The 14598-nt window shown below is 39.9% G+C and overlaps 1 protein-coding gene across 1 annotated transcript in view; it reads left to right on the top strand.

Annotated features, from left to right (window-relative positions):
• ELP2 (elongator acetyltransferase complex subunit 2) overlaps window positions 1-9690 on the top strand; it is a 44620-nt gene extending 34930 nt beyond the window's left edge. The window contains exons 17-22 of the mRNA XM_063326325.1: window positions 2168-2240; window positions 2676-2862; window positions 4475-4596; window positions 5099-5241; window positions 5770-5883; window positions 6873-9690. Of these exons, the coding sequence (XP_063182395.1) occupies window positions 2168-2240; window positions 2676-2862; window positions 4475-4596; window positions 5099-5241; window positions 5770-5883; window positions 6873-7029 (796 nt within the window). The 3' untranslated portion in view covers window positions 7030-9690. The remainder of the gene's footprint in view (window positions 1-2167; window positions 2241-2675; window positions 2863-4474; window positions 4597-5098; window positions 5242-5769; window positions 5884-6872) is intronic.
• The last annotated feature ends 4908 nt before the right edge of the window (window positions 9691-14598 follow it).

Below are 14598 nucleotides of genomic sequence, written 5' to 3'. Positions count from 1 at the left end.
TGTGTGGGTTCCTCTGTGGACTGCAGGTGGATATCTGCTCCACCATGGACCTCCCTGGGCTGCAGGTGGAGAGCCTGCCTCACCATGGTTTTCACCACAGGCTGCAGGGGAATCTCTGTTCCAGTGCCTGGAGCACCTCCTTCCTCTCCTTCTTCAGTGACCTTGGTGTCTGCAGGGCTATTACTTTTGCATATTCTGACTCCTGTCTCCAGCTGCTGTTGCTGTTGCACAGGGTTTTTTTTTTCCGCTCCCTTCTTAACTATGTTCTCACAGAGGTGCTACCACCATTTCTGATGGGCTCGGCCTTGGCCACTGGCGGGTCCGTCTTGGAGCCAGCTGGCGTTAGCTCTATCGGACATGGGAGAAGCTTCAAGCAGCTTCTCCCAGAAGCCACCCCTGTAGCCCCACGGCTACCAAAAGCTTGCCATGCAAACCCAATGCAGGTTGAAAGTGTCATTTTATTATTCATTCATGCAGTTGCTTCTCTCTGTTGTAAAACTCTTTTTGGTGTTGCGCTACATAATGAAGGGATTGGATCGTGTGTATGGGGACAGGGGAAGGGGTTGTACTGGAGCTTCTATACTTGCAAGGCTCATACAACCTTGTAGACAGCATCTCCTGTTGCCACTAACTTTATTCTCTGTACTGGAGGCAGCACCGGGCTATGTAGGCTGTCAGACTGACCTGCAATAGTCCTGCTTGTGTGACATTGCAAAAGGTGGTATTTTAGGTTTTATTTTAGAGAGAAAGATTTCATTTTAATGCTTCTATTTAGCAAGAATAAAGTTGCATGCAGAAACTCAAGATGTTTCTGTCAAGTGTTCTTCAATACTACATTTAGGAGATAAAACCAGAGTAACTGAAAACTTGTTTCACATGTTGTTCCACAGGTTGTTTTTCCTTCATTGAATTTCAGGAAATTTGTGCTTCTTATGGGATAAATACTTTTCAGTTTTAGAAACTTGACTTTCAATGGTGTTCGCTACAAAATCGTCTCCAGGAATGTGCTTTAAAAGCAAGCATTGTGATAAAACTCCTGCTGGTGGCAGAGTGAGGGGAAGACACAGAGTAATACCTTCATCATTATAAGATACAGTCAAACTTGCAAATTAACATTCCAATTAAGTGCAGCCACCAGTCCCTCTGCCTGCTGAAGGCCCAGCTACAGTTACACTTCGTGAAAAGCCCAGTGCATCCCCAGTCTTCAGACATGAGTGTGGGAGTCTGTCTGTGGGGATATGCCCAGCAGTGACTCTTCTGGGCTCCGTTCAACAGAGACGGACAGTAATTTGTCATTTAAACAGATGTCCGTTTTGGCTGCAAGTGAAATTCCGTGAACATCAATCCCATGTAAGAACTTCTTTGCAACACTGCAGACCAAAGGAGTTTATTAAGAGAACTGCCCATCTCTTCAGAGCTAAGAATCAAAGGAACCCCTCTGCAAACTGGCGTTTAGCTGATAGTTGTTCGCTGTATATAGATTGCCTCTCCAGTTTTACTCTACTTCCAGTCTGGTTTGTGACTGATTTTAATTTGTCTTAGTCTGTGTGGCATTCCTGCTTATTCGTTAAATCCCAGTCTGGATATGTGAGCTTGAATTCCAGCAGAACTCATGCAAGGACTGATTGAAAATGTATTTCTGGAGGAAGCTAGATGTTTTTGTTTCTTTACAATGTTGGTTTCCTTTTCCGACATGACTCTTGTTCTGTAGTTCAGAAATCTTCTTTCAGTATTTCGCAGAATAGGTATCCTGTGGATGGCGTTTGTTGTGTATTTCTTTGGTGATCTTCAGCTATGTGGCTTCTCATTTTTATTGGTAGCATTAAAATTGCTTTACAGGAAAATAAGAATACAATAAATGCTGCTTTAGTCTGCTTTGTTAATCAATAGTGTAGCTTCTGCAGTGCTGATGCTTTAGAACTATCAAATGGGCTGTAGAGATTGTTCTGTAGACCATCCCTAAATATTAAAGAATTTATGCAGATGGTTAAATTGAATGTCGAACATTTTTAGGAATTATTTAGGGTGTAATACTGAAACAGCGGTGAGAAGTTCCTGGCAGGTGCCTTTCATTTTGGAAAAAAAGGATTTAAATTCACCTAAGAACCTTGATACATACTGCAAAAATGACTGTGATGTGTTAAATGTCTTTTCACATTTATTTCAGGTATGGACATGGATATGAAATTTTTTGTGTTGCTTGCAATAATTCAAATACTGTAATAGCCTCAGCATGTAAGGTAAGACGAGATTCTAGCACCATCTAGTGAAAAGTGCCGCCAGATGTCTAGGGCTGACAGAGCAGGAGTCAGAATTCAGTTTGGGCTGAATTCTGTTCTTTCACTTAAATGTGAAACATTTTGTATAGATGACAGTTGCCTTGCAAAGATGAGAGTGCACGCTGATAAGCTGTTATTCATAAATTATGTATGATTCATTTGAAAATATTAGTAAGGTAAGTTCTAACAAATGCGGGTATGAAACAGTTTCTTACTGATATATTGTCAGCATTAGTAGGAAGTAGTGAAACAATGTTGAAACTTCGCAGAGGAAAGCTGATTCTAACTTGATGGTAAGCCTTAAAACAAGCCCCCTAACATCTTAGTATTTTGAAATGTGTGACTTTTATATTTGCTTTCATTAATTGTCATTCATACTTTTTTCCATCAATGCAGGCTTCCAAAAAAGAACATGCAGCAATTATTTTGTGGAGCACTCGTTCTTGGAAGAAACTGCAGAGTTTGTTGTTTCACAATCTGACTGTTACTCAACTGGCATTTTCTCCTAATGACAAATTTTTATTAGCGGTTTCTAGAGACAGGAGTTGGTCGCTGTGGAGGAAACAAGACTCATCAGAGACAGGTAAGATATGTGAAGTGGATATACACGTTTGAAGACTTTGCAGTTTGTTCAATATTTTTGGCTTCAAAATACTTGAAAGAGAATTGTTAAAATATTTTAATGCTATTTTTCTTACAACTTTTAAGAATTAATTGTGTTCTAGGCTCCTGTGGCTTTAAGAAGTGCAATTAATGGTGTATAGGAAAGCTAGAAAAGGAACTAAAATGTGGAGAAGCATATAATCAGGCCTTAAATGCTGTTTGATTGATGGATGTAATGAAGTCAGCTATTTGTCCTGCTGCCTTCCGCTTCTGATTGTATCTTTCATATTTACTGAAATCAAGTATACATGCTGGAGCATAATGCCTGAACTTCAAACTGGTGTTCTGGCAAGGAAACCCTTTATCTCTGTGATCTGTGCAGGCTGGGCTGGAAGGTTCATTGCTACACCCATGTCCTGCATAGAGCTGCCTTGTCCCTGTTTGCAGAGTGTGATGCTTTGAGGCTCTTGACAGGATTAATCTCTGTCTTTGGTGTGGCTTTCTGATAATCCTACACGATTGATTAATTGGACTAGAACTGGCTCAGTCTGGAGAAAGAGCTGATAGTAAAGATTCAGTTGACTTTCTCATTACAACTTTGAGCTTTGCAAAATCATGAGGAGATTGCTATTGAACACTAATGGATTCCTCGAACAGATGCTTGTACTGAAAATGATTATCATTGCCCTGTTGGCTTAGTAGCACATAAACACTACTGGGCTCTATAGAGTTTTCCTAGAGACTTGGCAGTGAGTTTTGGCCCCTTCAGACAGGGTCTGGCTGTATACTGGCTTGAAATTTCTGTTCTATTCAGACTTCTATTTTAAAGTCTGGCGTATTGTCCACAGTAGTTACACAATGTTTCAGGATAAGGAGTATGAATTCTCATCGGAAGTAGAGGAAATCCTCTTTTCATCTGTTCATCAATAACTTTTCTGTCTACAAAGAGCATCATTATCAGTGTAAAGCAAAACTGCTGGTATTGGCATCCCAATAAGTGGTTATTCAAAGTCTATGCTCCAAAATTACAGCCTTTTCTGCTTAGGAAAAGCGTTCCGATCTACTGATTAGATTTATTGCCTGATTGTATCCATATTGAAATGGCAGCCTGTCTCTGGGAACAGATGAATCTTTACAATTGGATCATTATGATTTGAGCTCTTGGGGCTTTACTGGTAAATAGGAACTGTAGTGAAATCACTGGGGATAGGTGTACACATGGTAAACTTTGCACTATACTAAAACTTTTGAAGCCACTGTTCCTATGAAAAACTTGTAGAGAAAGAACTTGAAGGTCTTAAACATGGACTTAAATTCTTCTGAAACGGGTATGCATGTAGAAGATCAAACTGTTCTTACTGTTTAGTGCTAGAAGGGTTGACTGATAGGGTCTTGAACAAGTGCTAATTATCATAGTGATAAGTGTTGGAAAAAAAATACTTATGTGGTGCTAAGTATTCCCAATTGCTTTAAAGATGAGTGCAATAATGTCTGAGTTTATTACTGGAGTTCTTACATAAAGTTGAGTAATAATTACTTCTTATATGTAAAGTCGTTGAAGCAAGGGTTTTCCTCGTTATGTTTTATTCCAGGACCAGTCTTCAGTTGCTGTGCATACACAGACAAAAATACAGCTGTTCACAGTCGAATCATTTGGTCTTGTGATTGGACACCAGATAGCAAATATTTTATTACTGGCAGTCGGGACAAAAAGGTAATTAATATTAAAGGAATTTTAAAAGCCCAGAATTATTTAAAACACATTTTAGATTAGCAAATGCTGTGTTCTGATGAGCCCATATTCTATAAATATACAAAAAGCTTGTTGTGTGTATTACCACAGAAATCGGTGAGACTTTCATATGCTAAATAAAGTGCTTGAATATGTATGTACAAGACTGTGGTCTGCCAGTTGGACTTTCTCTCTTTTCATACAGTAAGACAAGCATATGTCATGTAACTCTTATTCATCTCTAAGTTTTTCTTTCACTCTCATAATAAAACATAACTGTTTTTGTTGTGAGTATCTTTAATGAAATCGGACAGACTGGCTAAAAAGTTGAATCTTTGTAGATAGACGTTTTTTACTATTTTTGAGGTCATCCACTTTGTTCTCTGCCCTGGAAATGTTTTAACTGAGTTATTCCTTACGTTTTTGTAAATGCATTTACAAGAAGTTTAAAGTGAAAATTCCTAGATGATTCTCTTTGTTACAGGTCATTATCTGGGGCCAGTGTGATTTACCTGTGACTACTGAAGGGAATATGTTGGATTCAGTCAAGCCCTGTTCAGCAGTACTGGATGCCGGGGATTCTGTTACTGCTGTTAGTATCAGCCGTGTGCTTGCTCCTGATGGAAGGTATTACTGTTTTTCTGTAATGCCATTTTGTGTTTGAAATTGGTATTTTTCCCCTTTAGTCAGTTTCCTGTGGCTAAACAGCTCCTAAAATCTACCTGTCAAATATTTTGACCATTCTTTGACTGAACAAACTACTTTTTTCTTTCCTAGCCTTCTTTTTAGGTGTATGGTGACTTCTCCAAACAGTTTAACAAAAAAAAAAACCAACAAGGGGTGGAGGGGGGCATGAACACATCTGAAACACATTCATTCTTCCAACAATATTGACTGATCTGATGTTGTAGTAACCTCCTTATTTTTTGCTAAAGAAATGTATTTTGCAGGTTTCTGCTTTGCTCACTTCTTATGAAGAAGCTTTGATTTAAATTGTGCTTTTTTTTTTTTTTTTAATGGAAAAGTAAAAGTTGATTTGAAAGGCAAGGTGCAACACTGTTTGAGTGCTAGTTCTTTCTAGCTTGCATTAGAGCCAGCTTCACTGAGCTGCCTACTGCAGTCTCTTCAGAACTAATGCCGTCATTCTCTTGGTAGATATATTGTTGCGGTAGGCTTAGAGAGTGGGAAGATTATCTTGTACACATGGAAGCAAAGTGGGCAAGAGCCAGCAGTAGCTGATTGGACCACTTGTGTGGAGATGGATAACAGGTATGTCTTTTGAAGTAAGTTAGGAGCAAGGAAGTGTTACTCTTGAGACTAATAGTTCTGGAGTTTTGTTCTTATACTATAAAATGATATGAAGCTGGTTTATTTGTATATCGGGATTGTTATCCTTTTAGGAAAAGGTTGATCCCTGAAAGTCTAAACATGTCTTTAAGCAAAACCTGGAAATAAAAATATTGGTTATTTAGACTTATTTAAAAAAACCACCAACAAACCCCAATGAAAACTAGGGGGCGTGTTAAATCCCAAAATACTTTGTGCTATGCAAATGCATGCTTGAGAAGTATTACCCTTTGTTGGCCCCACTTCGGAGGAGAAAAAAAAAGGCTTTATTACCTTTAGCCATAAAATAAGATGATAGAAAACACTGAAGGGGGTGAAAAGAATAACTGTCTATATACATTAGCAACACATTTTGGAGTGGATGACAGCAAGTTTTCAGGAGCAGCTTCTAGAATAATCAAAGGAATGACAGTCTAGGTGTGGTAATGCTGCAGCGACAGCTAGAGAGTCTCTGTAGAAACACTTTGAATATTTCACTTGGAGCAGTCTCCTAGATTCTTCCTTCACATACTGGCATTGGCAGTACCAGAAATGAAAGATGATTGTGACTTTGGCCTGTGTGTGCTTAAAGGGAATTAGAAAGAGACACCAGATAACAGGAAATAGCAGGCTAAAAGCTGGAAATCTGTCATATCTCAGTAACTGAGATGCTAGACCTGCAGCTTAATGTGATAAGGCTTGAAATCAATAGCTGTTTAAATTATTGATGAGCGAGAGGATAAAATGTCATTAGTGTTAATGGCCCTACTTATTTTAAGAACTTAGTACCTGCTGGTTGTCACAAATCATTTTTTCCTCAGTTGTTAGTGTTAAAAGAAGAGTACTAATTACATAAATGTTGATGTTTACACTCACACGCCCAACTGTGTTTGACATTTTGCAGTTTATGTATGGATTTCTTTTTGTTGCAGCCAAAGTCATGCTCTTGCTGTGAAACGTTTATGTTGGAGACACCATGCGGGCAGAGCTGGACATAATGATCAGAACAGCAGTGAGTGGTTGCAGCTTGCAAGTTGTGGAGCTGATCACTGTGTTAAGATATTCAATGTCAACAGATTTGCTCTGTAGCAAAGGCAGCAGGCCTGTCTCTGCAGAAAGAATTCACAACATTTTATTTCAGCTTTAACCATTTTGATTGTTGAATTTTCTGTTTTCTGCTGTGGAAGGTGAAACAACTGAAATATAACTTATTAAAGCAACTTTTGTGGTAGTTTGAAATGTCAAATATTTTTCTAATTCTGCAGTTCCAGGAATATGAAGTGTTTTATATGTTTTAGTTGGTGAATATCCTGGAGCTGAGGGCTGGGAGGTGGGGTAGGGCATGGGAGAAGGATGATGAGACAGCTTTGTTCTCTGTGACTCTGGGGGTAGGTGGGAAGCTGCCAGTACTTGGGGCATTCTGTGCTTGGGATTGCGAGTGGAGTATTGAATTGTTTTGAACTCCTTATTCCTCTTAAACTCAACTGTCAGTTGACCTGCCAATGCTGACACTGTGGGTTTAAATGTGTGCAGTTAACCAGAGATCAGAGTTAAATATACCACTTTCTCTGATTGCTTTCTGAATGTATATTACGGCCCTGATCTGAGTCTTAGACCACCTTACTTTAGAAGGAGTAGTTTGTGTCTGCATGCTTGGACAGGCCCGCTTGTTTGTTTTTCCTATGTATATTCCTCTTCCTTCTGCTGTGCAGAGTGCTGGGCTCATATTTCTTGGTCATGTGGGGCTTAAATCCTAACTCGCAGACCACTTACATCTTCTGGTGGTCTCCCCTGTGGACCCGTGAGTCCTCTCTGAGCAGAGTGCCTTAGAAGAGCCACCTCTTATCTCCTTGAGGGCTGTCCTCTACAGTTTGGGCTGGAAAAGCTTACAGACATCGGTAGGCAGGAGCTGAAAGGTGGTAGCTATTCCTTATACTGCCTTTGGACTCTTCCTGACTTTTGAGTGCTCCTTACCTGTTCTGGTGAGAAGTTGAACTGGTTACCTTATTTGTCTGATTGTCTTGTAATTTAAATAGAATCATAATAGACCTCCTCAGGTCTGTCTCCAATTCCAAAGTCTAATTATAAATCAGTTAAACTTTGGGAGTGAAATTATTTTTGTTCCTGAACAACTTGCTACCCAAACTGGTAGTGCAGAAATAATTGGAATTGTGCTTAACTTTTTACTGTGTTATATCTTTAGCTAAAGAATACAGTTCATTCAGAATGGGCCAAATTCTTTTCAGAATAATTATAGTTTTTGTTTTAAAGGTTTTTTATATTTCAGCTTTTTATTTTCAAATCTGTTTTTCAGCATTAAAAAATTCTTTAAAATTTGTTAGGGGAATAAACCCCCAACTTCTTAATAAAGATGCTTTCCTACATTTCACTTGTGCTTTCCTTATCTGCGTGCTTAAACATTTGAGTAGTGTGTTTTACTTGTCCGGGAATTTTTAAAGAACCATAGGCTGTATGCTGTCAAAAACAAGACAGAACTTATCATTCATGAGGCATCAAAAAGTTGCCAATTGTGGAACTTTATTCTGTGTCGCAATTGTAATTTGGAATCTTACCTACAATGTGATGATAATGCTGGATAATGCTTTCCAGTACTAGTACATTTTGCCATGCAGCCACTCTTGCCTGTAGGCAAAAGTGAAATGTCATATTGTCCCTCTCTTTTTATTTTGTGAAATATTGTCATTAAACAAGCATCAGTTATTACATGATTTAGTAATCCATTCCATTACCCCAGGGATTTTTGTGACTCAGTCCCATTGTAGAATATACCTCATTGTTCCAACTTTAAATACATCAAATTAGTCTGTTGATCTCCCAAGTCTAAATGTTTGTAATAGACGCTTTATTTTCAATTAAGTTAGAGGTTGTCAGGAGACACCTCGACATATGATTAATTTATTTTTTTTTTTAATGTACGGTGTTGTCTTTGTTCACATATCACTTTACTTTGCATTTAGTGGGTGTGACTTTTACATTACGCCTCTATCTTCTCAGTAAATCCACTAAAGTCTTCTCAAACCAGCATGTAAATGAGCTTGGTGGTAGCAAGTCAGATACTGATTTCATTATCTCAACTAATATCAGAAAATTATTTGGATCAACGTAAGTGTGATGCCAAGAAAAAATCGGTGTAATTACAGTGAGCATTTTGGGGGTAGCATTGTCTGCCTACTGAAGAACAGAGTTCTTTAAACAGCAAAATAGTACCCCTTAAGATTATTACAAGAGTCCCTAGAAATTTGTGTTTTGTTTGGTAACTTTGTTTTAAGAAAAGGAGAAAATCAAGCATTTGCCAGACATTTACCATATTCATTCTACTTTATTATTCATGTTTTATTGGTTTGATAAACACTGCTGGAATCAAGTGCCTTCATGCTGTATTTCCTGTTTGCCTTTTTCCCCCAAACTGTCTTAATTAGGTTTTTATTTGAAAGAATCTACTGTTGGTTTTGTCCACTGAATAGCTACTGCTTTTATTTTCTTCCATGTGCATTTCTTTTGTATATACTTACTTATTCATTAAAAGGAGTGCATTTATTCATGAACTATTTCACACATTAAAAAAAATAAAAATTATCGTTTCAGTCGTATTCACTCGACTGACCTGACCATAGTCCCGTTTACCTACCAAGATGTCTAACTGTGTCTGTTCTTATTTTTATATTTTCTTCTATGCTTCCCTGGTGCTCTGTCGTTGCTGTTCTCTCTTGTGAAGTGCCGTGCCTCTTTCCATTTTTTTTTCCTCAAAATGTGATTAGTTTTCATGACCTCCCGTAAGTGAAAACTCTAATTGTACTGTGGAGTATTGTGGAAGATGGAGTTAGCCTCTATACTTTGCAAGTTTCTTGTATTTCCCTCTTTATAGCAGATGGATAGTTTAATGTCATCCAATAAAAACAAAGTTGAGGTAGGTGTAATCTTATTTGTTTCCTCCCGTTTATCCTCAGGACTGTCAAATAAGCCCTGCCAACTCCAATCTTAGGAAGCCCCAACTTTTCACAACGCAGTCTCCGATATTGCATTTGTTTTCCCTTAACAGTGTGGTGCAAGATCATCTCCAATAGTCAGAGGTAAAAACTTGCTGTCTGGAATCATCATGATCCCAGCTCTGCACTACTCTTTCCTGGTAGTCCTCAGCTAAGCTGTAAGGACACTATTCCAGTGTTGAAAGTCCGGATGCAAATGGTACGTGTCAAAACGCAGCTGTCTATAGCAGCCTAATCCTCCGCGTGAATTTCTAACTCTAATAGTACGTATTTCTGAGTTTCTGTCTTCGTTTCTGTAGGTTGGACAAGGGCAGTGTGTTTATTTTAAACCTTTGTGATCTACCAGGCTACAAAGCTGATGCAGCATCCCCTCTAAACCGAGGCTCTCCTTCGTCCTATTTACACTTTACCGTCTGGGGTTTTTTTTTTGTTTGTTTGTTTGGTTTTTTTACTTTTTTTTTTTTTACCAACCTTTGCATCCAAAACGGTCAGAACTGGGTCTGTGCAGGTTTAGAGCTAAGCTGCTTAGCGCCTCTGCAGCCCTCAGGTGCTGCTTTCTGAAGTACTGTGGGCTGATTGACGTCCACGCTCGTGTACCGTACCACTAAATAACAGTGTGCATTTAATTAAATGTTGCCAAAAGCACTGACGCAGATGAGGCCTTGTTTCCCACAGATATGGGCGCTTTGCTGATTGTGAGTTTTCATTAGTTTTCCTGTGGTTAGTTACGTTTTAAAGCCTCCACATGTGGATTTTCGCCTCTAGCGTGTGAGCTCAAGGTGCAGCTTCTTGCCTAGACACTGATGGAATTTTCTTCTATGTCAAGCCTATAAAATCTGTAGATTTTCACCTTTGAACACTCTGCCTTTCAGACGGACTCGGGTTGAAATGATCCAATTGATTAAAATAACACGTAAGGATGTGTGCCCGTGTATGTAAACTGAGAACTTAAGACTGGTGTGCTCCTAAGAGACCAGAGTAAGCACCTAAACCCAATTTACAAATAAGTAACTAAAACTCTGACAGAATGTCAATGCTCAGCTTATGTTTTGCACTTAGGCAATTAATGCTTTAATTGTCTTTTTTTATGACGGTCTTTACCAATAGATGTAAAGCTTGTGTCGTACCAAGAGAAAAACAACACAGAACATCTATCTTTAAAACCAGTTTATTGTTTTGTCCATATGGTTGCTATTGGAAAATACACCAATAGCAATATCAGCTTTTGTCCTAAAATCTCAATTCCAGGAAGCAAATTGCTTCCTACACTGCAGTTGGTGGGTAAGTTTCCAAATTTTATTTTATTTTTTTTTTCACTTTAAAAGATGAGCTGTCGCATCTTTCTGCATCAACTATAGCCATAGATATGTTTCAAAAGCCTGTAATCAGCACACTCTGAATCTCTGTGGCATCTGCTTTCAAATACTACATGCCATAGGGTTTATTCCCTCTCAGGTTTTCATTGTATAGTTACGCTGCTGCTTTAGCCCCCCCTACCTGAGTCAAAGGCAATGCAGCTAAGCTGGTGCCATCAATATCTCCAAGGTGTCCCAGTAAAGAATGTCCCATTAAAGAATTTCCCACCTGGAAAGAGCACCATTGGAGACTGTTGTGTTCTGCAGTGCAAGTTCTGGCATTTTTATGTGGACAAAATGGTCCTTTTATCGCAGAGAAAGGATGTTTAAGGACTTCTTTGAACTTACAAATTGAAGAGCTAATATACAGCAAAGAGAAGGAGAAAGCAATTCGTAGTTTCTCTGAGGCTTTTTCCTTTGTCTTAGTGAACATGTAAGAGCCCTTATGCATCTTCTGCTGCTGCAAGTGAAGCTCTAGAATTATTTAAAGATCAAAACTTAAAACACTTGACAAATAGTCAAGTAAATAGCTGAATTCAATTTTTTTTACTGTTTATAACACATGCACTAGAAGAAAGTGTAATAAACTGTAGTCGTCTGGACTAGTCTGTATTAAGAAATGAGTTGTTGGCAATGTACACAGTGCTCCAAAATTCCCTGCTCATTGTACAGGGCCATTGGGAATGGAGTTGGGAAAAAAAAAAAAAAAAAAAGATGGAATAAACTTCAAGTTTTGCAAAGAATATTCTAATACCTCGTGATACATTTGAGGTAAAGCCACCCCGTCGATATTTTGGATGCACACTATTAAAAGTATTTCACCGGCTTTATGCTTGTTCTGAGGAGACTTCATGGCTGAGGATATGAAGAAGCTGGTGTCTGTGTCAGACTTAAAGGAATAGGATTACCTCCTACAGTAGAGGCACCTCTGAAAGGAAAGCAAGAAATGGCCTGGGTCGTCTTGTTTATAATCTGAGGTCTGTAACTAAAATCACAGGTTTATTGAGATTATTCAAAGCCATCTTAAATCCGTCAGTCCAAAATGCAGACATCCTCAAGTCTGTTGGACCAAAAAGGCGTGCTAACGCTGACTTCGGTGGCGAGGATGCTGTGGAGTCCACTGGGACCCGGAGGACAAAACGAGCTGCTTGTGTGAGCTGGGGAGATGAGAGATGCTGACATTCAGCCTGAGGAACACCTGCCTGAGCCCCGCGTGGCTCCGAACGCCGCTGCCAGCGGCAAGCTATCGATTGTGCCCATTTTTTAGTTATGAACTGGGAAAGAAGGAACAGGTTCCACGTCATGCTAAGCCTTAAAAAAAAAAAAAGAAGTATATTCTTCTGCTGTCATCTGTCTTGCGGGCTGGTTTCTAGAAGTAACTAGAAGCTGGTGAAAATTTCAAGGAAGTCAATTATTGAGCTCTCAGCTATTGAAAACATCACTTTGGCAACTCTGAGTAATCTCTGTTTTGCCAAATATTTTAACGGGAAGAGATGAGAATGCTGCGAGGCTCACTGCCGATTGCAGCTATTGCGGAGATGAGGGAAGAGGAGGAAACAGCTGTGTCCTCATTTAGACTCCGATCTCACTTTAAAGAAGAAGTGGCTGTTGCAAATAAGAAAAATTTAAAATAACTGAAATGGGCAGCAAAAATACTGCTTGCTCTGTTTTCAGGAGCATCTGGAGCTGTACAAAGGATGAGACAAAATCTCTGACAGTACAGAAATCAGAATTTGCCTTTAGTGCGTGAGGAAGCCGTCGGAGGTGGGAGTTGTTGAGCACAGTTTAGCAACGCTCTACTACTGCTGTTTTACCAGCAGCACTTTCTCAGGATAATTTTGAGGTGGCAGGGCAGCGTGTTTACCCCATGACCTTCCCAGCCCTTGACCCTCCAACCATTCCCGCTTTTGCCCTGTGTACCAGCACATCCTCGTGTGATAGTGGGACCTTCAGATGCTCCTCTTGCCCGGTCGGGGTCTGCCTTCCTGCCCGTGCCAACCACCAGATTCCCCTTATCCTGCTTCTGCCCTTTCTGGCAGAAAGCCTGGGGGGCTGTGGGCTCCCTTTGGCAGCCCCAGATGCTCACGCTCAAGCGCGGCTCCTGCTCTTGCCTTGCGCGACCGGCTCTGCTGACTGTATTCGAGTAGTCTGTGTCCAATGGCATTTTCAAAATTTGCTAGCATCATCATCTTATTTTCTCCAGTAACTAATCTGTGCTGTCATGCAGCAATGATACTAAAAATGATCTCTCGCTCTTCCTAGAAGGAATTTAGGGTAGACCATGTGACAAAGCCCGGTGCCGTACCATAATAACGGGACTAGCTCCAGTACCCCTGGGTAGCTGTGCCGACCAGGTACGATCCGGACTTGAAGTCCTCTAAGAGAGTTGCTTCATGTAATTGGTATTTGCATGATTCAGCCAACACCACTGCTGTACAGACGAGAGGAGAGGAGGTGTTATGCCTGAGGCAATTGCCGTGTTACGGTAGCGTCACCCTTATATAGACTCCAGCTGATCCCGACTGAAATAACAAGGGATGCAGCAACCAGAATTTGTACTGCAGTGGAGCTCTTTCCCCTTGAGTCAAGTGCTTGTGCGAACAAGGATGCCTGATCTTGTGGTCTTTTCTAAAAAGCCCTTTCTCCCTTTACTCACCTGCTCTTCTTCTACGGAGGCTTTTTGCCTTAGTCCCTTCTGCATTCTTGCAGGCTCCTAAATCCTCATATAACGAACCTTATTTTCTCAACATCCTCTTCCTATTGTTCTTGTAAGATAATCCTGTGCTTTTTAATACATAATCCTAAGAGAGTTTATCCATATCAAGTACAACATCCTCTTGGTATTTTTCTCTTCTGCATTCTATGTCTCTGTGTCTGATTCTTCCTATGCTGGGTTTTGGGCTTTTGGTATTTACACAGCCTGTCCAGTCTCATTACCTCTTTTTTCCCTGGCAGCAAATTACTGGCGTGTGTGTGAGCAGCATACCCTCCCTCCCTTGTTAAGGCATAAGTTGTCTACCTGCCACTGGGGGGAATTTTTCTCCTCTACAAAAATGAATTGACTGCAGTCTCCCGAAGGGAAGCTCTCCTAGTACTTTTCAAGGTAAAGCAATCGTTATGTTTGCCTTCCCGTTTCATAATCTTGGAGATTCTCCATCCTAGGAGTTTTCATATAAAGATGTACCTCTTGGAGAGAACATCTGTACTCCACAGACACTCTTTTTACAGCATAGGAGCTTTCTGCTGTTAAAGCTCTTTGCTTTAACACAGCCTGCAGTCCTAGATAGGGCAGTCGC

This window comes from Chroicocephalus ridibundus, chromosome 2 (assembly GCF_963924245.1).
Source record: "Chroicocephalus ridibundus chromosome 2, bChrRid1.1, whole genome shotgun sequence".
Lineage (NCBI taxonomy): Eukaryota > Metazoa > Chordata > Aves > Charadriiformes > Laridae > Chroicocephalus > Chroicocephalus ridibundus.
Note: the sequence above shows the minus strand (reverse complement) of the source record. Positions and strands in the feature narration are given on the sequence as shown.